Source organism: Pygocentrus nattereri, chromosome 29, assembly GCF_015220715.1.
Source record: "Pygocentrus nattereri isolate fPygNat1 chromosome 29, fPygNat1.pri, whole genome shotgun sequence".
Classification (NCBI taxonomy): domain Eukaryota; kingdom Metazoa; phylum Chordata; class Actinopteri; order Characiformes; family Serrasalmidae; genus Pygocentrus; species Pygocentrus nattereri.
In genome coordinates, this window is record NC_051239.1 from 7,735,292 (window position 1) to 7,759,887 (window position 24,596).

General features: G+C 40.9%; 2 protein-coding genes across 4 annotated transcripts in view; one reads left to right on the forward strand and one right to left on the reverse strand.

Moving 5' to 3' along the window:
- Nucleotides 1-19,782, forward strand: sb:cb288. Of its 3 annotated transcripts, XR_005129910.1 has the most exons (7): nt 1-161; nt 3,340-3,388; nt 4,083-4,151; nt 10,028-10,112; nt 10,754-10,895; nt 18,332-18,496; nt 19,704-19,782. XR_005129910.1 is itself a non-coding variant. In XM_037536138.1 (5 exons), the coding sequence occupies exons 1-5, from the start codon at nt 93-95 to the stop codon at nt 10,797-10,799; spliced, it is 318 nt and encodes a 105-aa protein (XP_037392035.1). In that variant the 5' UTR covers nt 1-92; the 3' UTR covers nt 10,800-15,369. The 3 variants fall into 3 exon arrangements, 1 of the variants encoding a protein (XP_037392035.1); XR_005129909.1 differs by lacking the exons at nt 18,332-18,496; nt 19,704-19,782 and adding an exon at nt 15,534-16,931; XM_037536138.1 differs by lacking the exons at nt 18,332-18,496; nt 19,704-19,782 and having other exon boundaries at nt 10,754-15,369.
- The window catches only part of npc1l1 (NPC1-like 1), a 21,491-nt gene continuing 12,560 nt past the window's right edge, over nt 15,666-24,596 (reverse strand). Inside the window, exons 12-19 of the mRNA XM_017719675.2 lie at nt 23,132-23,259; nt 22,696-22,825; nt 22,189-22,247; nt 21,221-21,371; nt 19,729-19,960; nt 19,382-19,495; nt 18,365-18,527; nt 15,666-15,842 (exon numbers count right to left, since the gene is read on the reverse strand). Of these exons, the coding sequence (XP_017575164.1) occupies nt 15,691-15,842; nt 18,365-18,527; nt 19,382-19,495; nt 19,729-19,960; nt 21,221-21,371; nt 22,189-22,247; nt 22,696-22,825; nt 23,132-23,259 (1,129 nt within the window). The 3' untranslated portion in view covers nt 15,666-15,690. The remainder of the gene's footprint in view (nt 15,843-18,364; nt 18,528-19,381; nt 19,496-19,728; nt 19,961-21,220; nt 21,372-22,188; nt 22,248-22,695; nt 22,826-23,131; nt 23,260-24,596) is intronic.

The following is a 24,596-nucleotide window of genomic DNA, read 5'->3' on the forward strand; positions in this document are numbered from 1 at the left end:
CGCCCCGCCCACTCGCTCTCACCTCCCTGCAGCTCGGGCGCCTCGTCGGTGTTTATTATGAGAGACCCGTGAGAGAAACGCTGGCTTTCGCTATGTGGACGGAGCTGAGGAACAGGAGCACCACGCTTTCCGACCAGCTACGAGACGCCAACCTGTCTCAGGTAAGCGTGGCTTTGTTTATTAGCCGTGTGCGTGTATATTTGCTGATGTTTTCCTCTGTTGTTGCTTCGCCCCCACGTGTTCAGCCCACTCAGGTCGTAGGCTGTGGTCACATCAGGTTGGGAAGACAACTCTTACAACGGATTTTAAAACAGCTTTTAAGGAAATCGTTTAACGCGAACTGCACTCGGGATGGAAGATCAGTCACTGGCAGCATAACTACAGTTATATTTGTGCGGCCGTATTATTGTGAATCAGGCGTGCAGAGCTTGATTTCCTTGATTTCCCCCACTTTCTTTATCTTTTTCTGTAGCTTCCTGTCCTCCAGCATGTTGTGGAAACTTTCTGCAGTGCCCTACACTCTTATCTTGGTCAAACAACAGTGCTGGGTCATGCTCTCCTCCAACCCCCCCTTAAAATCTGTCCTCGCACAGCTTCTGTTAACCCCTCATTTCTCAGGTTAAGTCAAGTCAATCACTTGGCCTGCTCACCCTTTGCTGTGGGTGGGCGATATGGCAAAAATATGAAAAACATTGCATCACGATACTTGGGACATCTTCACGATGCACTATATACATCATCTTCTGACATTTAATAAGTTGGAACGGACAAAGTAGAACATGTCACATAGAAAAAAAATACTAAAATAATAACTAAACCTACAACTGCAGCGATGACTGCACTGCACTAAATCCAAATGAACAGGCCTAAATATGCTCACTTTGTAATGAGACGTGGAGTCAGTGCTCGGGCAATATCCGTGATGCGCTGAGAAAAGCGTGTTGTGACATCGTTTATCACAATAATGATAAAATATCACCCATCTTTACCCTTTGCCAGGCTTTACAGTGATGGAATTTCAGTCTCACACACTACATTTCTTGTTAAGAGTGATGATCATTAGGGAAAAAGCTCATTTCCTTTGACGTCACACTAGATTTAGATGTAATCAGTGTAGTGGAGTCGTTTAAACTGCACACCAAAGAAGGCTGATTCCAAGTACTGCTGAGGGGGCTGGCAAGGTGGGGGATTCAGGAAGGATTTCTGACTTGGCTGGATAATTTAAGCCAAGTATCGAGAGTTGTCCAATAGGAGCATCCCTGACTTCTCCTGTTGGACAGGGCTTGACTGTTGGCTCATGTTGTCTTGCAGACTGAGATTTGTGAAATATCCTTCTGCTCGTCCTTTTTGCCAGGTGTAGATGCTCATACCAAATGAATCCTGCTCTTTCAGGCCTGTCTTTGTCGAGCTACCGTCAACCCTTAATTTCTCAGGATAAAGCAGTAAACCGGGAGATGCGCATGCTTTTCTGAGCGCCTAACATCAAAACAGAACACTGATTGGTTAGGTTCTGATAAATATGCAAATGAGCGGTGCCTGGAAGAGGCGTGAGACGTATTGGCAAGGCAGTTTTAAATTTCCGCGCAGTGGTTTAAACATTCAGATCTTTCAGTACTAAAATTGTTTTATTCATTTTGTAACATAAAGCATATTCCAGTGGGCCTAAATGACATTTTCATATGAGTTTATAGTGGACACCAGACTTTCTCCTACCATTCTACCTCCCCATGGACTAAAACTCTGGAGTAGATCTAACACACTAACGGATGTATTAGCACAAACACAGCACTAAATGTTCTTGGGTGTGCCCCTTTTGTGGTTTTAAAGGGTTGGTTTTAATGGGCTGCCAATGAGGTGGCAGATTTTTGGGTGGCATCTGGAATGGCCAATCAGATTAGCACTGCCACTGGCCACCCCAAAATTTGTGCCACATCATTGGCTGTGCTTCCACCACAACTACGCTGTGCGTGTGATATTGAGAGCTGTCCAGTTGATATTCTGTTGATCTTCTTCCAGCAGCTGTTCAAGGCTTGTGCTGCCATCTACCCCGCTATTTCTGCTTCTAGTGTTAAAGAAAGTCTTCTGAAATCTTTTTTGCATGTAAGATCAGCTGTACCCTCCCTCAGATGCATATGCATGAGGTGTCTCTGTTCTCACAGCCCATAAGCTGTGCATTTAGCCATGTTCGCCAATTTCCTACCTAATGAGCAAAATACGCTTAATTTGAGAGTGAAAAGTATCGCTAGATAGTCTCTATTTATAACTTTGATTTTCACCAATTCTAATGTATTAGTAGAAGTCATAGCTCTGGAGTATGCACCACTCAGCCACAACATTAAAACCACCACCCTGTTTTTACTCTCATTGTCTATTTTATCAGCACCCCTTACCAAATAGGTGCACTCTGTAGTTCTACAATTACAGACTGTAGTCCATCGGTTTTTCTGCATTCTTTGTTAGCCCCTTTCACTCTGTTTGTCAGTGGTCAGGACCACTTTAGAGCAGCTATTATTTGGGTTGGATCAGAAACAGCAGTGCAGCACTGTGTCGACTCATTGTCCACTCTAGTAGACACACCTACCTTGTTGGTCCACCTTGTAGATCTAAACTCAGAGATGATGGCTCATGTGCTCCTGCACAGTTTGTGTTGGCTGTCCTCTAGTCCTTCAGTGGTCACAGGACACTGTTGGCTGGATATTTTTTGGTTGGTGGACTATTCTTAGTCTAGCAATGACTCTGAGGTGATTAAAAAAGTCCAGCAGCACTGCTGTGTCTGATCCACTCAGACAGCACAACACACACTAACACACCATAACCACATCAGTGACACAGCAGTGCTGAGAATGATCCACCACCCAAATATTACCTGCTCTGTGGGGGTCTTGACCAATTGAAGTGCACCTGTATAGGTAGTGGAGCTGATAAAATGGACAGTGTGTGTATAAATAATGAGTGTTTATTAGCTGATTGGTGTATATGGCTGAACTGGTTAATTCCCATTAACATTGCCACATTGTTCGCATTCTTTCCTGAAAAAAAATCTTGGCTGTCAAAGCTTAGGTGAACACGGTGATGGATGGGGACTGTAACCGACTTTAAGAGTTCGATGTACTGCAATCGTTCAGCTCAGCTGAGTTTTCAATCAGTGCTAAATAAACTGTTCTGGCCCTCTCAATAGAGGAAACTCCCTAAGAAAGCGTTTGTGCAATGTGGCCTATGTTGTGAACCTCCTGCTCTTGAACAGGCCTGACTGGTTTACGCATAGTGTGCTAGTCTTGGTGATTTTCTGAGCTGTAATCTCCCTCTGTCTCATGATGTGTTCCCTTTTCTGCCTCCCAGGTCGTTTTCCCTGCTCCTTCACAGGCCCCCCTCGCCTCACACAGAAATGGTAATCATGCCAACCACTTTCGTTCATCAAGCGTTCAAAGGAGCAGTTCGGTGAAAGAACACATTCACCTTACCTGTTCAGTCAGCGAAGACATGCTTAGTGTCTGAAATGTACTTTTCTCCCAGCTTTGCACTGGAGCTACAAAGCTAATGCAGCTAGCATGCGACAGAAGCTGATACGAATTAGCAGTGTTGAAGCTTCGTTCCCAAATCATTACACTGCTGCCTCAACTGCGCTGTTCTTGATAAATCTTAGACTTGCTTTTGTGGTATTTGACGGTGTATCTATAAAATGGCCAAATTTGAAGGCATGGTTCAAGCTTCAAGATGGCTAATACTTGTCTGAGACTGTTTTTAGTTATGCTACTTGTTTCTGCCCCTTTTTTATGAGTACCAGTGTGTCAGTCAGCATCAGAAACCACATAAGCAAGCCTGTTTGAGAATGCTTAACAGTTCCATGTGGTTAGAGGCGAGTGTGTGATTTAGACCTGCAGTTCGTGCCGTGCTAAACTGGTGGCCGAGCGTAGAGCAGGTGAGCCACATTAGCCGCGTAGCTCCAGTGCAAAATGTATGAAGCAAACTTCAGACACCAAACACGTCCTGCCTAAACGACTAGACTTTAGGCAATACAGAAGACTGTAAATTGATCTTTTTTTCAAACTAGTCCTAATTTCAGCCCTTTTTCCTCTTCAAAGGCTCAACGGTGGCGTCTCCGGCCCCGCTCACAGAGTCTCCGGTGCCTAAACGCAGTGGGATCATACCAGGTAAATTCATATATGTCTTTAGTCTATTCCGAACGATGCCATTTCATCCCTTTCTTTTACTCGGCCCCATCTAGAATATCGCTGCTGTCGGGACAAAATCTTTTATTTCCATTTTTGGCATTTTTCAGTTTTTGACATAATTTGAAAAGGCCCATTGCCCTTTATGATGTGTCAAGATTTCCTGATGAATAGACCAACAGAAATGGTCCAGAATTACTTAATCAAAAACTCACTTCCATTAAAAGTTCAGAACGTTTTTCCTCACAATGTTTTTTAGGAGATACAGGGTTTTGTTCTGAAAGCAACAATAGGCTATATTGGATATGTGCAGACTCTAGTAGTAGGTGATTATACTGTGTAATCTGATATACAAGTTGAAATTTTTCCACAGTGTTGTCTTTTATAATAACCGTTATACAGCTATGTGCAAATCAGAGCAAATAACACAACATACAAACCGTGAAAACGAACACTAATGTTGTCCGCTTAAGCTGAATGACTGAGTCAGGGATGTTTCAGTCACATTGCATATAAAAATGCAGCAGTGGCTCAATCACCTCACTGTCTAGTCTACCGCTTCTGAAGTAGTCCACTTTGTCTTTGAGGCAGTGATAAAGGAATGCCTTGTCTTCTGGGGTTGCCCTTGACCTAACTTGGGTCTGTGAGAGTTTGCCATGTTGTTTCCTTTTGTACGGCCTGAGGCGGCTTCTAGCTCGGACAGCTGTGTTAGACAAGGTTGCAGTCTCTGGGCCTTGTGCGCAAAACAAGCCGTGGACCAGCTGGTACTGAAGCATGAATAACTAATATTTTCCAAATTTCAGCAGTGTCTAATGGTCCAAGGCACGAGTGGACAGGAACCAAGTATAAGAAGTTACTTGAGAAATTCATTAAAACTGAAGTTGGCTTCTTTTTTTGAACGTTCCACCTTAAATGGTGCAGCAGTTACTTTCAGACGCCTGTACAGGTTAAAGAACCCAGCCGGTGCTTCATTTAAGGTGTAACAGAATATTTAAACAACAAGCTACAACATAAGTCAGCTTCAGCCTTGCAGGAATTCAGACGTGAAGCAATATTAACTTATTTAATTATATACTAACCTATTCATCTTTGTGTTGTACAGTGTTGTGTGTTGTTTTTTTTTTTTGTTTGTTTGTTTTTTTAAACTATTTTGCACCAAAAAATATTTCAGATTCACTTGGTTGTTGATTTTATTAAAAAATGAATGGACTTTCTAGAATCTCACATGCTTAAAAATGATGGTTCTTAAAGGGTTCTTGGTAGAGAAGTTGAATCTGTTTAGAACCATGAACACTCAGAGGACCCTTTACATGATTAAATGGTTCTTGGCGTCGTGAAAGGGTTTTTCAGGTTGATGACAAACGTTCTGTGGATGGTTCTATATTGGACCTTTTTGAAAAAGGGTTCTTTTATTGTAACAAGCCTGATGTCTTAATGATAGAAGAACCGTTTGTGAAACCATCTACAGCACATTCTCCGTCAATCTGAAGATTTTTTTTCGCTTTATTGATGCAGCGAAGCTTTAAATCTCGGAAAGGTTTTTTTTTAGTGTTCATCTTTCTATATGGAACCATTTTTGTTACTAAAATATTCTTGAGGAATTTTTAAGCGTGCACAATATTAAGCCACTATGAGCCTACAAAAACAAATGGACTGCACTGTACCGAACTGCTCCACTACTCTACTGTGCATACCGAAACCGCCAGAAATGTTAATTATACCGTTAACTTTACAGTTAGTTATTTTTAGTTACAGCAGCAACAGCAACTAAACAGACAAATACATATATTAGGAAGAGCTGTACGATTTACAGAATTTACAAGATTATAAGAGGACATAAACAATGGGTTTAGATACATATTTAAAGACACAGAGGACCACACAATAACATTCTAGAGGGGCGTTCCTTCACTCTGGCTGACAAAATAGTTTGTCAGCAGTAACACTGACTGTGTGCACATATTGCGGCTGCATCACAGCGTATTTTGTGCCACGTTGCTCAGGTTGCATGAGTTTAAACGGTGTTAATCTGACGGCAAACGTTCTTAAACATTTGGTAAACAAATGCGTCTTTTGAAATCCTAATGGAAATTTGTAGCTGGTTTTACAAGGTGAAGGAAAATCCATGCAGAACCAGCCGCTGCAAGTGGAGTGGAATATGTATTCAGCTGCATGTGTAATATCACTGCCCTCCTTTGCACAATCCTTCTACGTCTAGCACAGCCCTCCCTCAGATGTAAATGTATGAGGAAGAGAAGTGCATTTTGCATTTTTCCATGCACTCAGCCCATAAACTGTGTGTTTAGGCTTGTGCACAAAAGTTGCAGTATGTTTACAATATGTACGTGTTATGTAACATGAGGTATTTCTTAAAGGGATTTTATAATTGTGCAGATAATTAGTATGAACACGTATGTGTTCTGCCTGAAATAATAGGCTGAATAACACTGTGTTATAATATATGATAGTGTACAGCTGTGAATCATATGATAGCAGTCGCATTGTATGTAGTGGACACCGTGCTTCTGCGCTGAAAGCCTGCTTTTCTAGCCTACCCTGATTACAAGGTGGATAAATCTTTCTGGCCTCCTTTACCACCCTGCATTTGTCAAGTCTGTGTGTCTGTCTATCCCTCTGACTCGCCGCGTTGAGCATTTGTTGGCTCTCATGAGCGCAAGAGTCCCATGAGTGGGTTTGTGTTTTAAAGTTGAACCCTGTGGCAACAGTAGCTGCAGGGATTTAGGGATTTATAAGTACAACTGCTGTTGTAGCAACATGCCCCTTTTACAAATGCCCTTCATTGACTTGCTTCAACCTGGACCCAGTATTACCTGTTTAACAGGTGTTATTTAGTGCTACATGCATGTTGCTGATTTTTATTTTATTTTTTTTAGGTTCACTAACACTCACCATGGGGGCATGTCAGTTCCTGCAAACTTGAAACTGTTTCATTTCCTTTTAAGTGTCTGAATGGAAGTGTCATTTGAGGGTGAGCAGAAGAGCCTTGTATTGCATGTTCTTGGCTTTGGCCTTGTGTTCTTGAGGTTGGACAGTGGAAACTTTTACACAACTTCCCACAGTCCTAATGGGTTCGTAGGCTGGGGGAGGGTGGTTTAAAGTGCTAGTTTGTGGAAAATATTTCCTCTGACCCTATATGTAGTCAGTCAGCCAAGACATGTTAACATCTTTAGTTTAGCACTGGAGCTGCGAGGCTAATATACACTATATTTCCAATGAGTATTGACTCTGAATTCAGGTGTTCCAATCACTTCCATGGCCACAGGTGGATAAAACAAGGCACCTAGGCCTGCAGACTGCTTCTACAGACATTAGTGAAAGAATGGGTCGCTCTCAGGAGCTCAGTGAATTCCAGCGTGGTACCGTGATTGGACGCCACCTGTGCAACAAGTCCGGTCGTGAAATTTCCTCACTACTAAATATTCCACAGTCAACTGTCAGTGGGATTATAACAAAGTGGAAGCGATTGGGAACGACAGCAGCTCAGCCACGAAGTGGTCAGCCACATAAAATGACAGAGCAGGGTCAGCGGATGCTGAGGGGCATAGTGTGCAGAGGTCATCAACTTTCTGCAGAGTCAATCACTACAGACCTCCAAACTTCATGTGGCCTTCAGATTAGCTCAAGAACAGCATAGAGAGCTTCATGGAATGGGTTTCCATCGCCGAGCAGCTGCATCCAAGCCTTACATCACTAAGCGCAATGCAAAGCGCTGAATGCAGTGGTGTAAAGCGCCGCCACTGTAAGTAATCTTACATAGTGCAACTTTAAATTCTTGATAAGTAAACATTCTTGATAAGTAAATGTTGCTGCTGGTTGTGATGCATTCCAGGCGTTTTATCTTACGTCCCTGTCAGTTCTCAAGCATGTTCAGACTCTCATCTCTCTACTAATGGAGCAAGAGCCTTTGTAATGATGAGTGGATGAGAAAAAGGGGAGAGTGAGAGGATGTGTGGAATAGGAAAGGTAGAGTAAAGGAATGGGGAAGGTAGAGTAAATGATCTTGATTTGATTTGACTGTTTGGATACAATTCAATTTTAAAAATGCGCTGAACACAAACGAGTGGATGAACTATTTACACAGTAGGAAAATATACACAATCAAGGCAGTTTTTATGATGGACAATTTTCTGAATGAAAGTAGCCTCGGAATTTCATTTAATTATTTTTGTTTTTACTCCTGCTGTTACGGAACTGTCTGTGCTGAGAGAGAGCAGAAGAGCAGTGTGAGTAAGGGGAGATGAGTGATGGAGGTTCACACAGGACCCAACAGGTCCTCATGTCAGAGCTGGAATGTTTTCCCTCCTTCAGTTTTTCCTTTCCTTAGGTTTCTCTTAGTAGACTTCACCAGAGCTGCTCTGCTAAGAGGCGTTTAGTAGTCGGTGTGTGGTTGTCATGTTGTTTTGCTTACTTGTTCAATTTCAGTTCACATTTAGGCCTAATGCAGTTATGTGCTTTGTTTAAGATTACGTTTTTTGTCAAGAGTCGGGTCGAGAGCTGGGGACTTCAAAGGGGAACTTAGAAAATGAAGCACACACAGAAGAGTTAACCACTGCTGTTATTGAGTTTTTCAAGTCCTGGCTTGTAGGCAGCACCCTTACTTACCTCTTATGGCTGAGATCAAATCTGCACAGTGTCCTGCGGCCACAGTCTGTTTTTATGAGTTGGTGCTGCAGCATGTCAGGCTGTAGTAGTCATCCTAATTTCCATAATACATCATAATTCGTGTTAAGAACAGTACAGGAATGTGCTTTCCAGGGTGGTTCCGCCTGGTGTACTGTTTAGGACGTTTTAATAATGATACTGAAACTGATACCTTCAAAGCATTTCTTGAGCAATACCCTTATCCATGCTTATAAATAATACACACTCACCAGCCACTTTATTAGGTACACCTGTTCAATTGCTTGGTAACACAAATAGCTAATCAGCCAATCACATGGCCGCAACTCAAATTTAGGCATGTAGAGGTGGTTGCTTGTAGAGGTGGTTGCAACTTGCTGAAGTGCAGACCGAGCATCAGAACGGAGAAGAAAGGGGATTTAAGGGTCTTTGAACGTGGCGTGGTTGTTGGTGCCAGATGGGCTGGTCTGAGTATTTCAGAAACTGCTGATCTACTGGGATTTTCACACACAACCATCTTTAGGGTTTACAGAGAACGGTCCGAAAAAGAGGAAATATCCAGTGAGCAGCAGTTGTGTGGACGAAAATGCCTTGAGAGGTCAGAGGAGAATGGGCAGACTGGTTCCAGATGTGATATATATATATATATATATATATATATATATATATATATGTGTGTGTGTGTGTGTGTGTGTGTGTGTGTGTGTGTGTGTGTGTGTGTGTGTGTGTGTGTGTGTATATATATCCATTTTCTAAGCCGCTTCTCCGTCAGGGTCGCGGGGGGATGCTGGAGCCTATCCCAGCAGTCTTCGGGCGGAAGGCAGGATACACCCTGGACAGGTCGCCAGTCCATCACAGGGCAGACAGACAGACACAGACAGTCACTCACACACAGGGGTAATTTAGCATCTTCAATTGGCCTGACTGCATGTCTTTGGACTGTGGGAGGAAACCGGAGAAGACCGCAGACACGGGGAGAACATGCAAACTCCACACAGAGAGGACCCCAGTCACCCGGCCAGGGAATGGAACCCAGGCCCTCCTTGCTGTGAGGCAACAGCACTACCCACCACGCCACCGTGCCGCATATATATATGCTTATGTTTTCAGAGAGGGAGATCTCTCGGCCAAAACATAAGCATATATTTGAGAGAATATTGTTATAATAAAAAGGCACCCATAGTAATTAGCATGGTCATTTATGTATCTGTCCACAGGTGCGATAGCTGCTGCACTGTTCATAGGCTTCATTCTGGCGCTTTATACTGTTCTGTGGAAGTGCATGGTCTCGCCACCCAAAAGGTGAGAAAAGAGAAATATTTATCTATATAGGTTCTTACAAATCAGAGGGTTAGAGGAGAATTCAACCTTGTTTTTGTTCCAAAAAATTTTATTAAAAAAAGTTACAGTGGTTTGATGTGAAACGACTCAGAATAATACACAGTGGTGGTGATAAGAACCAGACATCTAAAGAGTTTAATGCCTGTCAAAGCTCCTTTAAAGAGCGTTATTACATGAACATGCCCTGCTGCTTTGCGATTGTTTGAGAGAAGGTTTTTTTTTTTCTTTTTTGGCCTAAAACATATTTTTAATGCAGTACAGCTATTTTGAAAACCATTTTACCATAATCCACATTCCAAAAAAAAACACAAGACATGTAGGTCTACTGGTAGTTTTGCATAGTTAATAAAAAGGCTACATTTGTGTTGTAGACATTGGGACCCCTGGTTCCCATCACCACCACTGTAAAGACATCAGAGTCTGAATGACTTTGTTTACATCTCTCGAATTGTGCAGAAATAAAAAAAAATCTGTAATGATGATGATGGCTTTAAGAGGATTTTCCCCTTTTAAATGTAGCTAACACATGTAGCTATCATACTCTATCTCCCTTCTTATATATCTTAACTCTCTTCTAATATCTCTCTCTCTTTCTTTCTCAGGGGAAAAAGGAAAAGGGTCCTGAAGGGAGTGAGGGGAGCGGTCTGAATCGCTGATGATGGCTGATTCAGACCTCATGAATGTCAAGCCTTTGCCCTCCAGGACTGTGGAAGGGCATGTTTTGCCCCAAGGCTATTTCTGATGGTGCGTTTTTATGAACAGAGTTATAGAAGCGCAAAAGCTTCTGAGATGTGGGTCTGTAATGGCCCTGCATCAGTGATTTGGCTTGCAGCCTTCTCCAAGACTAGCCAGGTCATTTCACCAGTCAGAATTACACAATGGCTAAAAGAGGTAGTTTTGGATGTTAGTAAATAAGGCAATAATTTGGAGTTGGTGGTTCAGATACAAACAGCTCTGCAAATGGTTTGTGTCACAGCCGCCACTAGATGGCAGCGTACTATGTCTTTATACTATTAAAGAAAATTGCCTTGTTTGTATGGCACTTTCTGGCCTGATGGTTCGAAAAAAAGACAAGCATGGCTTGCTGAACCAAAATGAAAGGCCTTGTAAATATTGTGTAGAAAGTGCTGCGTGGGTTTGGGATAATGATCGTGGTTTGGGGATGGAGGACTTTGCTCTGAGGGAAATTCAGCCTAGTTTGTAGTTTCTCCTAAACAGTCCCTTTGGCCACACTGAACTCTGAACCAGCAATATTTCCATCACTGAGCTGAATTCTTACTGGGTGAAAGTGCGTCTGCCTGTCTGAGGCGGTTTGAGACCTTGTGGATCACAGCTGCTATTTTAACGCTTCATTACTGTTGTATCTGCAACTCTAATAAAATATAAGATGTGAATCACGAGCATTTCAGTCATTATTCTCATGTATTTATGTATTTGCACCACCATACAAGCCCCAGTCACAGTCTGGACTGGACTGTGTTTTATTTTTTAATGGAAAACCTGGATCAAAGTTTTATATCAGTCCACATGATTTCTGTCAGCACAACGTTTAATTTATATCAGTTCAACATTCTAGACCATGTTGTGTCTGTGAGCACGGTGCTGTAACCCTTCGTTTCTGTTAGCCTAGAGTTCTAGACCATGTTGTGTCTGTGAGCACGGTGCTGTAACCCTTCGTGTCTGTTAGCCTAGAGTTCTAGACCATGTTGTGTCTGTGAGCACGGTGCTGTAACCCTTCGTTTCTGTTAGCCTAGAGTTCTAGACCATGTCGTGTCTGTGAGCACGGTGCTGTAACCCTTCGTTTCTGTTAGCCTAGAGTTCTAGACCATGTCGTGTCTGTGAGCACGGTGCTGTAACCCTTCGTTTCTGTTAGCCTAGAGTTCTAGACCATGTCGTGTCTGTGAGCACGGTGCTGTAACCCTTCGTTTCTGTTAGCCTAGAGTTCTAGACCATGTCGTGTCTGTGAGCACGGCGCTGTAACCCTTCGTTTCTGTTAGCCTAGAGTTCTAGACCATGTCGTGTCTGTGAGCACGGCGCTGTAACCCTTCGTTTCTGTTAGCCTAGAGTTCTAGACCATGTCGTGTCTGTGAGCACGGTGCTGTAACCCTTCGTTTCTGTTAGCCTAGAGTTCTAGACCATGTCGTGTCTGTGAGCACGGTGCTGTAACCCTTCGTTTCTGTTAGCCTAGAGTTCTAGACCATGTCGTGTCTGTGAGCACGGTGCTGTAACCCTTCGTTTCTGTTAGCCTAGAGTTCTAGACCATGTCGTGTCTGTGAGCACGGTGCTGTAACCCTTCGTTTCTGTTAGCCTAGAGTTCTAGACCATGTCGTGTCTGTGAGCACGGTGCTGTAACCCTTCGTTTCTGTTAGCCTAGAGTTCTAGACCATGTCGTGTCTGTGAGCACGGTGCTGTAACCCTTCGTTTCTGTTAGCCTAGAGTTCTAGACCATGTCGTGTCTGTGAGCACGGTGCTGTAACCCTTCGTTTCTGTTAGCCTAGAGTTCTAGACCATGTCGTGTCTGTGAGCACGGTGCTGTAACCCTTCGTTTCTGTTAGCCTAGAGTTCTAGACCATGTCGTGTCTGTGAGCACGGTGCTGTAACCCTTCGTTTCTGTTAGCCTAGAGTTCTAGACCATGTCGTGTCTGTGAGCACGGTGCTGTAACCCTTCGTTTCTGTTAGCCTAGAGTTCTAGACCATGTCGTGTCTGTGAGCACGGTGCTGTAACCCTTCGTTTCTGTTAGCCTGGAGTTTTGTAATATTTTATTTCTATTAGTTTTTCTTAATAATTTGGTCGGCGACCAGGAATAAAATACACTAATCTCAAAAGGGAGTGCTTTGCACCAGAGTTAGCTAATGTCCACCTACGGTCCCTACACGGGGAAACCTATGACTACTATTAAATACACAATATACAATACGAAGTTAGACTCGAGTTCTGTAACATTTCACTGCTGTTAGCCTTGCGTTTTGTAGCATTTCATTTCTGTTAGCCTACTCTGTGGTAACATAACTAGAAGTGTAGCCTTTTGCACATTTTTATTGTGTGATTATTAATGTTTTGTGTATCGTCAACATATACGTAGCAGCACTGGAGGTGGTAGTGTTTTGTAAGTTGCGCTGTGTGATGTTTTTCACAACAGGACGTTCCAGAGAGACCCTGATTTTGTCCACATTTTGAGTGTTTAAAATATGAGCTCCATGCAGCTCTTTTGGATTCTTCTTGGTCTTACACAGTTTGTGAACTGGGGTTATAAAAGCCAGATGTGTCCAGAACGATGAACAGAGCCATATATGATTGTACAATGACTGAAAACACTGGAACATTAAGAACGAGGTTGTAATAAAATTAGCCTCTAAATGCCTCTTATTTCAAAACCGCTGATCAAATCTTGAGGCAGATAACTTGAAAATACTGTTAATGTATAATTACAATAATTCATGTAAACCTACTTTAATTTCATAGGAAGTAATTACAGTATATAATAACTTCCAAAATACTTGAAATAGTGACAACCAACCCGAACGCACCTTTTGATATTTAGTATATTTAAATCTACATATTAATAAGGTGATCCCAAACTTTTGAATAACAGTATAAATAGAATGTTTTCAGACGGTACTTCGTGACTCAGTTTATCTCTGACCAACATACATAAAAGCTCAGGTTCTAAGCAAAATCCACTACTTTTTGACCCTTTAAGTTGCATGTTCTGTACAGCTTGCTCTACTTCTATCTTATCTTAAGACCGGCTTCATTAGGAAGTTAGTAGCTAATTTTATGGCAGAATAAGCCACAAACGTAGAGGAACAAGATGTTAAAAATACCCAAAGTGTATTTCAAACTGCAATCATTCTATAATACAAACACAAACAGATGTTGCTTTCTCATCACTGGAGTGTACAGTGTGTTGTTCTATAAAAGTTTTTCTGATTTTAATTTAACAGTACAGTATGCTTAAACAAAGACTAACATCAAACATGCAGGTATAATGAAATTAAATAAGACAATACATTCAACAAACAAAAACCATAAAGTGAGTATTCTGTGTAAAAAAATGAGAGAATTCTAAAACATTATTGCAATTTCTGTGTTATCCCCCATTATGTTGGGAGTTTGGCTCTTAATTGTACAGTTTAACAGTTGCATGTCACGGATTTCACTGATGTGAAAAGGCAAGATCATCCAAGAAAACAAGCGTTTCGAGCTTAAAGCTACAGCCCGTTTACAGCATCGCAACACAAGGGTGTCCTGAAGCTTAAGGCTCTTAGAGAGGTCCTAGATTCACGTTTCCTTTTAAAGAAAGTGTCTGGAAAAAAATTATATCAACACATTTCACTCTTAGCCCAAACGTAGTCAATCAGCCACGACTAATGTAGCTAACAGGTAAAGAGGCCTTATAGGAACCAGTTATGTGCAAACTGCACATCTGAATCACCACACGCTTCCACTGGATAGTAACAAAGCTGTGTACTTAAATAGGGACTGTTCAATCTTAATGTCACTTAAAGTTACGAAGTAATCTCAAATAGACTTGCTTACATGGTTTCTACAAACTGTTATCTACAAACATGGAGAAAAATTTGACATAGCTAAAAGAGACGTAGCGGCTCACCTAAACATTTTCTCTACTTTTGACATTTTCACCAAATCGCTTTAAGTAATCTCAAATAACGTGTTTTTTTACGCTGTTTGTCACACTGTTATCGTTGAAAATGGACAGCAAATAACGAACATAGCTAAAAGAGTAATATCAACTAGCTGGAGGCTTATTTTTGGTCTTTTTCTGCAATATCTGTTATTTTTCACCACATTTCACCAAATTTCGCCGTATGTAATCTCGCTTGTGTGGTTTTTGAAACTCTTCGACATACTGCAATCTGTAAACATAGACAAAAGTAATTAACGTAGTTAAACAGTACTAGCAACCACCTGGAAAGCTACATTTTTGGTCATCAGACTTGCTTGTGTGGCTTTTGAAACTGTATGGCATGTTATTATCTTTGGAAAAGATGCCTTTATTCATGTCTTGGTTTATTGACTACATTTGTGGCAGGAAGAAAATGGCATGAAATAAATTTTTTGCCAGTTAGTGCCCCCTTTGTGAGCTGAGTCAGGTGTGTTAGAACAGGCAAAACAGCACGGTGTGTTGCACGAAGGCCCCAGTTGGTTCAACATGTTACAACTGCCTGTTCATGCTTCCCTCTCTTTGACTTCATGCAGTCCTGAGGTAAAAAGATATTTATTCTAAAATGTTCTTCTGACCCTTATATTGCACTAGTGTGTCTTGACATAATGTGCCATAGTGAACAAACTAAACAGCCCCTCTCTCTCTCTCTCTCTCTCTCTCTCTCTCTCTCTCTCTCTCTCTCTCTCTCTCTCAGCCTCCGCTATGCAGCTTTCTTGTGTGTAGCTATGAACTGGAAGCTGAGAGGAAGAGCAGGACTGTTTCTGAACTAAAAGCTGGTGCTGGTGATTATCTTCTTGCTGCCCTCGTCCGGTGCTTGTCCTATCACCTTTTCTGGCCTTTGGGAAACGGTTTCATTCTGTGAATGGCGCGCCGGGCAGTACGCTGATGGGTATCTCGTTATTTTCGAAGCTGGCATTGTCGTAATGTGCTGTGTTGCTGTATTCCATCTCCTTGGCTTTCGTTTTCTGCAGCTCCAGAAGCACAGCCTTATTCACAGGAGGACCTGAAGTAAAAAAAAAAAAGCAGAGGCTTTAGTGAACAGAGATTTAGAACAAAATGTGTGTTCATCTGTCATTGTAACCTGTGGGGTCCTCAGGGATTTCTAGGCCTTCACAGAAGGCCTCATGATTCCGTAACAATGAAAAAATACATGCCTGTAAATTTGCCCTTGATTTTTATTGAGTATAATCATCATGCTTGCTGTATTTAACCTCTGCAGCATTGTAGTCTTTCTCTCACGTTGTCAAAATTGTCAAAAACTAGAGCACTGGCGGCGAGAGGAAGCATTTAAATGAAAAGCTGAAACAGCAGGAACGCAACACACTGAGCGGCCGTGACTGTAATTTAGCTGTAGCTAACTTAGTTACTGTGCTAATTCAGGATTTTAGTTCTGTGCCTGATTCATTCATGAAATGTGGTGGAAAAGAATCTGTTGATTTAACTGCTCTTCATTCCCAGCACTTCACTTACAAAACCCTTCATAATAGTCCCACCCAATTCTGTTAAATGTTTTCTTCGTTCAAGTGATCACTAAAATGTATATTAAATGCGCTGTTGTACTAAAACTACTACAATAATGCTGTTTTTAATAATAATAGTAATACTATCGCTGCTAATAATAATTCTAATAATAATACCATTATTTGTAGTAGTGGTAATGTTTGTGGTTTGTGGTGACAGAAGAATTACTAATAAGCATTGAGTAAGATGCGCTTCAAAATGTGCCTCATAATGCAGGACACTTTCAATGCACCTGGCTGAGAGCCCCCAGGTAATTTGAGTTTGAGACCTCTGCCCTACACATAACTGAGAAGAGAATCAACCAATCATCTTTTGATTTCCAGTAGACCCCTGAAGTCGTATCATCATCCTGTAGTCAGTGTCGTGCCCCTGTTAGAAACTCCAGGTATGCTCAGTTTTTGTCTATGGGGAAAAATGAAGGCCATTTCCAAAAATTTCTTGCTTGAACAAAAATATTCCAAACCGTTTTTTTGGGGTTTTTTTGCCGTATCAAGGTGCTGGTGTTGAAGTACTATATTGGACATGCAGTGCCATTTTAGTATGCAGGGGTGTTAGCTGGCGGATCCAGTGATATTCACTGAAAAACATTTACACAGGATAAACGCATCTGCTTTGTAAAACTGTAACCTTTACCACAGGGTGCAACAGCAGTGGTTTTTTAACAAGCGGCATTCAGTTTTCTTACAGAGATGAACTGTGTAGACCTGGGGTTTCATGTACATGATGCTGACTACAACATGACCAGGGATCTAGAGGAACCCATTTGTGAGAGAAAAATGTCACTCTAGGTCAGGGTTTGGCAACATGCAGCTCTTTTACTGCCCTGTTGCAGCTCCACAGCAGAATTAAATGTTTAGGTAAAAATAGAATAATTATCCTCTACAGTAAAATAAAGCTCTGCTGATCGTTCAGCGCAGTTTTAACAATAAATGATCTTAAACACTGGAGTTAGTGTAGAACTGCTAGTTCACCCTGACGACTGGTGCACAACACCAACAAGAATCTCACCTAGGTAGTAGCTAATGAAAATGCAAAGAGAGAGATTTAAGACGAACATTGATAATTTGGAGAGGAGTGGACTTTTTTGCATTTATAATCACTCCAGCTGGTTTCCTGATACGTTTAATCTGCGACAAGAAACTGTCAAATATTAAAAAGTCGTAAAGCTGAAGTCACCTTCTCATTCGCCAGCTTCTTTTTGAATTTTTTCCATTCCACCTTAAATGGTGAAGCAGTTACATTCTGGCACATCAGGCAGAATGCGGGACAAGAAGCTGGTGAATGAGAAGGTGACTTCAGCCATGTAAAGAGGTGAACCTTGAGAGACATTTTACAAGAAACTCTTCTACTTTTGAGGAAAAGTTTCCTGCTGGAGATGCGTGAAAAAGGACTATTGCTGAGCTAAAGCTTAAAGCTGAGCAACATTAGTTTTCATTTCTATCATGTTTTCAGCCTATGCTAGTACATTAGCACATACTGAGACACATTTTCAGACAAGATGATAAAACGGTACTTCAGTCAAACGGGCATAAAATGTTGTGGCTCCCAAGGTGGTTTGATTTTTGTTGAAAGGACAAAATGGTTCTTCTTAACATTTGGGTTGCCAATCCCTGTTCTAGGCCTTTCAAACAGTTAGAAATGAAAAAACAGCTGCAGCTCTGTGCTAGGACTCTTAACTGAAGAAGTCACTGCTACATACAAGGTAAAATATATATTTTAATGTCTGTTACAAGCACCAAGTATCTGTGTTTAATCTAGAATAGACCAAAGTGTTCATTCATGCTTAGAGCTAACACAGTATTAGCTATCCAATAAGGGTGCTAGCAGAAATTCACAGTATTGTTTTTCTCATTTTGTGATTTTATGCTCTAAATTGAAGGCCTACCTCTAACTGCCACAGTTATGCACCGATTCTCACCATCTGTATCAGTAGACTAACAGTATTTACCTATATTGTTTGTGCTTGTGTAGTTGTGACAGTGTGCATGTGTGTGAGCGTAATACCAAAGAAGCTGAGGAGCACGGGCAGGAAGATAAGGCCGTGGGCCATGCCCAGCAGCGTGATGACCAGATTCAGCCTGAAGAAGAAGATCTGAATGAGCTGAGCCTTAGCGAACGCTAATACGATGATGCCAGGTAGGTTCGTCATAGCAACACCAGCAAAAACCTGACAACACATGACATTAAAGTGCATTAGTTATCTTAGACATGCACCCTTACATAAATCTGCCACATGAATGAGCAAAGTCCACATGCCTGCGTGGAGTTTTATCAGCCATCTCCACTCACTGTACAAAGGCTAGATTTTTCATTCATTCACTCTGGATTTTTCATGTAATTAGCACTATCAGTGTTGGTTCCAGTATTACTGACCCTCATAGAGTAATTGTCAAGCCCTTCATGAGTCCTTTAGAGAACTACTGCTTTGCATACAAAATATGGGGACACCTAGCAATTCAGTCCAAGCTTTTTTAAAGCAAATTGACCATAACGTCTTTGTTGGATTTCAGTTACATATTACAGACAGTGTTACATTGGAGATAATTCCACAGGCTGCCCATTGTATTCCCCTGTTGTGATGTCAGCACTTAAACGTCAAACTACATTTGGGCAAATATGTGTTTTTTTAATCATGAAAAAAACTAAACTACTCAGGTTTTTTAAAGAAAAAGTGTTTGATGGTTGTAAATAAAAACATGTCCGTTTTTGGTGCATGCACCCACAGTAACATCATAAACAGGCGCATTGAACAGGTGATTAAATTTGAGTTATATTTCAAACTGATACTGGGTTACAATGCTAAAATGTCTGCTCTAATCCTAATTTCTACATTGAATAACTGTTTATGTATCAATGTCAGCAGATAAAAAATATTGGATAATGGTATCGGACAAATGTTCCGCTATCAGTACATCCCTAGTTTTATAATAAAATTTTGCATTTTTTCTTATGTAACTGATGGAAAGGTGTGTGAATATTTGTGAATATTTGGTATGTCTGGTAGCCTGTGAGTGGACTTACTGCACTGCCCATCTTAGCCGTGGCCTCTTTGGCTCTGTCCACCTTCGTGGGTAAAGTGCTGAGGGCGAAGGAGCGTGTTGTATGAGACACAAACTCCACTGAAATTCCCACAGCCTGGAGGCATGAGAGAAACGGCTTGAGGAACAAATACACAACGACAAAACAACACCCAGCAGGATATCCTGCAGCCAGCAACACTTACAGTTACATACATTATAGATCAGTATTATGATTCATAACATCAGAGTTTTTAGACATTTTCATTCCTTGTTCATTACATGACTGCCCAGTGTATTTCTAACGCTGAACAAATGCTTGACAGAGCTGTTTGCACCCTCCCCCCTCACCGTCACAAGGTTGATGAGTGACACAGCGTTGTAATCGATGCTCCACAGAGTCATGACCCCCACAGTATCCACGGTGATCATCACTATGGTGAAGAGGTTGAGGAAGCCTGAGCGCAGGTCCAAGCCCAGCAGAATACAGCACACCACAAAGGTGGGCACCAGACACAGACAGATGTTGGCCACACCCTCATACAAAATGCTAGTGTATTGCTCATAGTACACGTATGTCACACTGTGGGGAAACAGCAGAGAAGAACAGCAAAGAAGCATTATATAATATTATTCACAGTGTGAGTAATATGTGATTACACATGACCATATGAATAATGTGATCGTACGTGACAATGTGATCGTGGGACAGTGTGAATAATATGTGATCACATGTGACACCGTGTGAATGTGATCATGTGACATTATGCAAATGTGGTCACGTGACCATGTCAATAATGTAATCAAATGTGACAATGTAAATATGTGATCACACATGACACAATGTAAATATGTGATCATGTGACAAAGTAAATATGTGATCACACATGACACAATGTAAATATGTGATCATGTGACAAAGTAAATATGTGATCACACATGACACAATGTAAATATGTGATCATGTGACTATGTAAATAATGTGATCACACATGACACAATGTGAATGTGATCAAGTGACTATGTAAATATTGTGATCACAATGAACAACATGATCATGTGATATAATGCGAATAATGTGTGATGACGTGATGTGTGTGAATAATACATAACATAATGTGAGTCATGTGATCACACCTGACATTTGACAACTTGTGAAGTAACAGTGAATGTAAGGGCTATCTCTGGTGCACAGTCGTATACTTGCAGGATCACATCTGGTCTGTTCATTTGTGGTATTTGTAATGTTATAACAAGATTAGTATCTTTAGGATAAGTTATAATGAGAGTCAGGTTAATGGGACAACTCTAAAAGCTGAATCAAGTAGCGTGGCATTCACGTTTCTTGATATCCTGTGGAAAACTAAACCAGATGTTTCAGGACTTTCTGGAAGCCCCAGAACGTAGATGTAAAGAAAGGTGCACTTATATTATTGTTTAAAGAATCTTTAAATCACATTCATTTTTAAAATTAAATTATAAATCAAGACATATTTTACTCTTTTATTTCATTTGATTGTTTTTACTTTTTCTTTCTTTCCCTTATTAGTTTATATTTTGCATTTTAGCTTGTTTAACCTATCTTGTAAAACACCTTGGAAACCTGCTTTTAAAAAGATATGATGTAAATATCTATGAACATAATTGCCATATTAAAATGAATAGCTCTAAGAGGCTCCTTCTGAATGGGCTCTTCTCACATTTATCATGTTTGCACAAGCTTTTACACAGTGGCATAATCACCTCGTATCTTATCATGGAACAGGACTACCATGGTGGAGAGAGAAAGTGGGAATAGAGAGAAAGACAGACACCTATGAATGAGTGTACGTGAGGCACTCACGAATATGGGAAAACCTCAAAGTCCTCTGCTGTCCCGGGAATCATTCTCATGGCCATTGTGATGTTGTGGGCCAGTTCTCTTGCCATCAGCAGAGCTGCTGTGAACTCTTGAGAGTTTCTCAGAGGAGTGTGATAGGCCATGAACCGAGACGCTGCAGAGAGAGAGAGAGAGAGAGAGAGAGGCATTTTTAAATGTAGCTGGTTTTGATCTAAGATTTTCCTCACAGATGAACTCCCTGCTTAAAGTTTGAGGACACAAAGTTTTCATTAATGAAAATGTTCACTCACACGAACTTTAACTGAACCTTAACAGAGCAGGCAACAGTGAAAATATCACTTCAAAATCTGAAAGACATCAATGTCCCCAAACTTCCCTTGCAGAAAAGTCACAGGCATTTAACATGCGAAGTGTCTAAAAAACACATTTGTAACTAAACAAACATAATGTGGGACATAATGTGAATCATGTGACATAAGGTGAATAATGTGTATTCACGTGACAACGTGAGTAATCTGTGATCCCATGTGTATATGTAAATAATATGAGATCATATGAAAAATGTGAATAATATTTAATCGTGTGACAAATTGTAAATAATTTGTGATCACGTGACAATGTGAATGTGATCATGTGACATGATTTGAACAACATGATCACACATGGCAATGTGAACACTAAGATCACATGTGATACAATGTGAATAATATATAATCACATGTGACACTGGAAGATAAGGGATGACAATGTGAACAGCATGTGTGATCACGTGATGATGTGAAATTGAACATGTGACAATGTTAGTAAAATATGATCAGATGTCACAGTGTGAATGTGATCATATGACAATGTGAATAATGTGTGATCACATCTGAAGTGTCTAAAAACATTATTATTCGTAACTGAATTATTTTTCTGTGTAGGGTTCTAACAGCCAGGGTATCTAGAGAAAATAGAATGTATGTTCTCACCAGATATTTCCCCAGTGACGTTGTCCCACACCACAGCTGTATCATAAGCCCCCAAACCACTGTCACAGTAAAAGAAAATAATAGGATAAGTAAATCAATACAGTTCATGGTTTCTCTTTTAACAAGATATAACAAGATATATATATATATATATATATAAGAAAACCTTTCATCTTAAAATGGTAACTTTATAGGAGAAGGACAAAAATTGTCCATTTTGCACCATTTCTTTTTGTCCATTCACCATAAAATTTGCATACAATGTAAAAAATATTTAAAAAGGAAAAATGTCAAAAATGGAGATATACTTTTTTATAATAAAACCATATATATATATATATATATATATATATATATATATATATATATATATATATATATATATATATATATATATATATTTGTGTGTGTGTGTGTGTGTGTGTGTGTGTGTGTGTGTGTGTGTCAGTTGTATGCAAAAGTTTGAACACCCAAGCTTTTACATACGACTGTAACATATTACCATACCCTTTGGGACACTGCAAGTCTGGCCGGTTGGAGAGGAAACTGGGCAGAAATGTGTTGAACTCCTCCACACTGGGCCGCAGGATCCCACTTGATGGGAGTGTCATACACTTCTTCAAACACTTGAGGGTACCTGCAGGCAAAGGAGAGAGAGAGAGCCTGGAGTAAATAGCGATATGAGAATACTGTAACACAGCTGGAATGAAAGGAAGGGTATGTAAATGTACACTATCGCTCAGACGTTAGGAATCCCTGTTTTCAATTCAATTTGGTTGCATATTTAGCACCTGAGAAAACTCAACACCTTCAAACATTGCTGTTCCGACAGCATTCATCGTCACATGTACTCTGTAGACTCTAATTGCTTTTTAAAGTCAGGTTTTACAATAGTCTGCACTGACTAAGTCACTGTTGAATGTGGAAATGTGCTGATACGTACTCTCGGAAGCTGGGCAAAACTGCCCCGTGTTGGATCCAGAGGTGTAAATCCGACAACATCTCGATCCAGGATTCAGCCAATCAATGAAATCATCCACCCAAGAGGATGCTGGGATAGCTAGGTAGGATCTAGTGGAATTAAGGACATTTTTTAGAAATATAACAGAGTCTACATACAACCCCAATTCCAATGAAGTTGGGACGTTGTGCAAAACATAAATAAAAACAAAAGTTGGGACAGGGGCAACAAAAAACAGTTTGGAACATTCTACAGGTTAATTGGAAACAGGTGAGTGTCATGATTGGGTATAAAGGGAGCATCACTGAAAGGCTCAGTCGTTCACAAGCAAGGACGGGGCGAGGTTCACCACTTTGTGAACAACTGCGTGAGCAAATAGTCCAACAGTTTAAGAACGTTTATCAACATGCAGTTGCAAGGAATTTAGGGATTTCATCATCTACAGTCCATAATATCATCAAAAGATTCAGAGAATCTGGAGAAATCTCTGCAAGTAAGCAGCAAGGCAGAAAACCAACATTGAATGCCCTTGACCTTCGATCCCTCAGGCGGCACTGCATTAAAAACCGACATCATTCTGTAACGGATATTCCCACATGGGCTCAGGAACACTTCAGAAAACCACTGTGAACACAGTTCGTCGCTCTGTCTACAAGTGCAAGTACAAGGGCAAGCGAAAGCCACATATCAACAACACCCAGAAACGCCGCCGGCTGCTCTGGGCCTGAGACTGTCCGGATTATCAGTGCAAAGTTCAAAAGCGAGCATCTCTGATGGTGTGGGGGTGTGTTAGTGCCCATGGCATGGGTAACATCTGTGAAGGTACCATTAATGCTGAAAGGTACATACAGGTTTTGGAGCAACATCTGCTGCCATCCAAGCAACGTCTTTTTCAGGGACGTCCTGCTTATTTCAGCAAAACAATGCCAAGCCACATTCTGCACGTGTTACAACAGCGTGGCTTCATAGTAAAAGAATGCGGGTACTAGACTGGCCTGCCTGCAGTCCAGACCTGTCTCCCATTGAAAATGTGTGGTGCATTATGAAGTGCAAAATACGACAACAGAGACCTCGGACTGTCGAGCAACTGAAGTTGTATATCAAGCAAGAATGGGAAAGAATTCCACCTACAAAGCTTCAACAATTAGTGTCCTCAGTTCCCAAACGCTTATTGAGTGTTGTTAAAAGGAAAGGTGATGTAACACAGTGGTAAACACGCCCCTGTCCCAACGTCTTTGGAACGTGTTGCAGGCATCAAATTCAAAATGAGTGAATATTTGCAAAAAACAATAAAGTTTATCTGTTTGAACATTAAATATCTTGTCTTTGTAGTGTATTCAGTTGAATATGGGTTGAAAAGGATTTGCAAATCATCGTATTCTGTTTTTATTTGTTTTACACAACATCCCAACTTCATTGGAATTGGGGTTGTAAAAAAACAAGTTCT

Coding starts and splice junctions, on each gene's coding strand:
- sb:cb288 (XM_037536138.1), top strand. CDS start 93: ATGTGGACGGAGCTGAGGAACAGGAGCACCACGCTTTCCGACCAGCTA. Junction 162..3,339: donor GAGACGCCAACCTGTCTCAG/GTAAGCGTGGCT, acceptor TCTGCCTCCCAG/GTCGTTTTCCCTGCTCCTTC. Junction 3,389..4,082: donor CCTCGCCTCACACAGAAATG/GTAATCATGCCA, acceptor TCCTCTTCAAAG/GCTCAACGGTGGCGTCTCCG.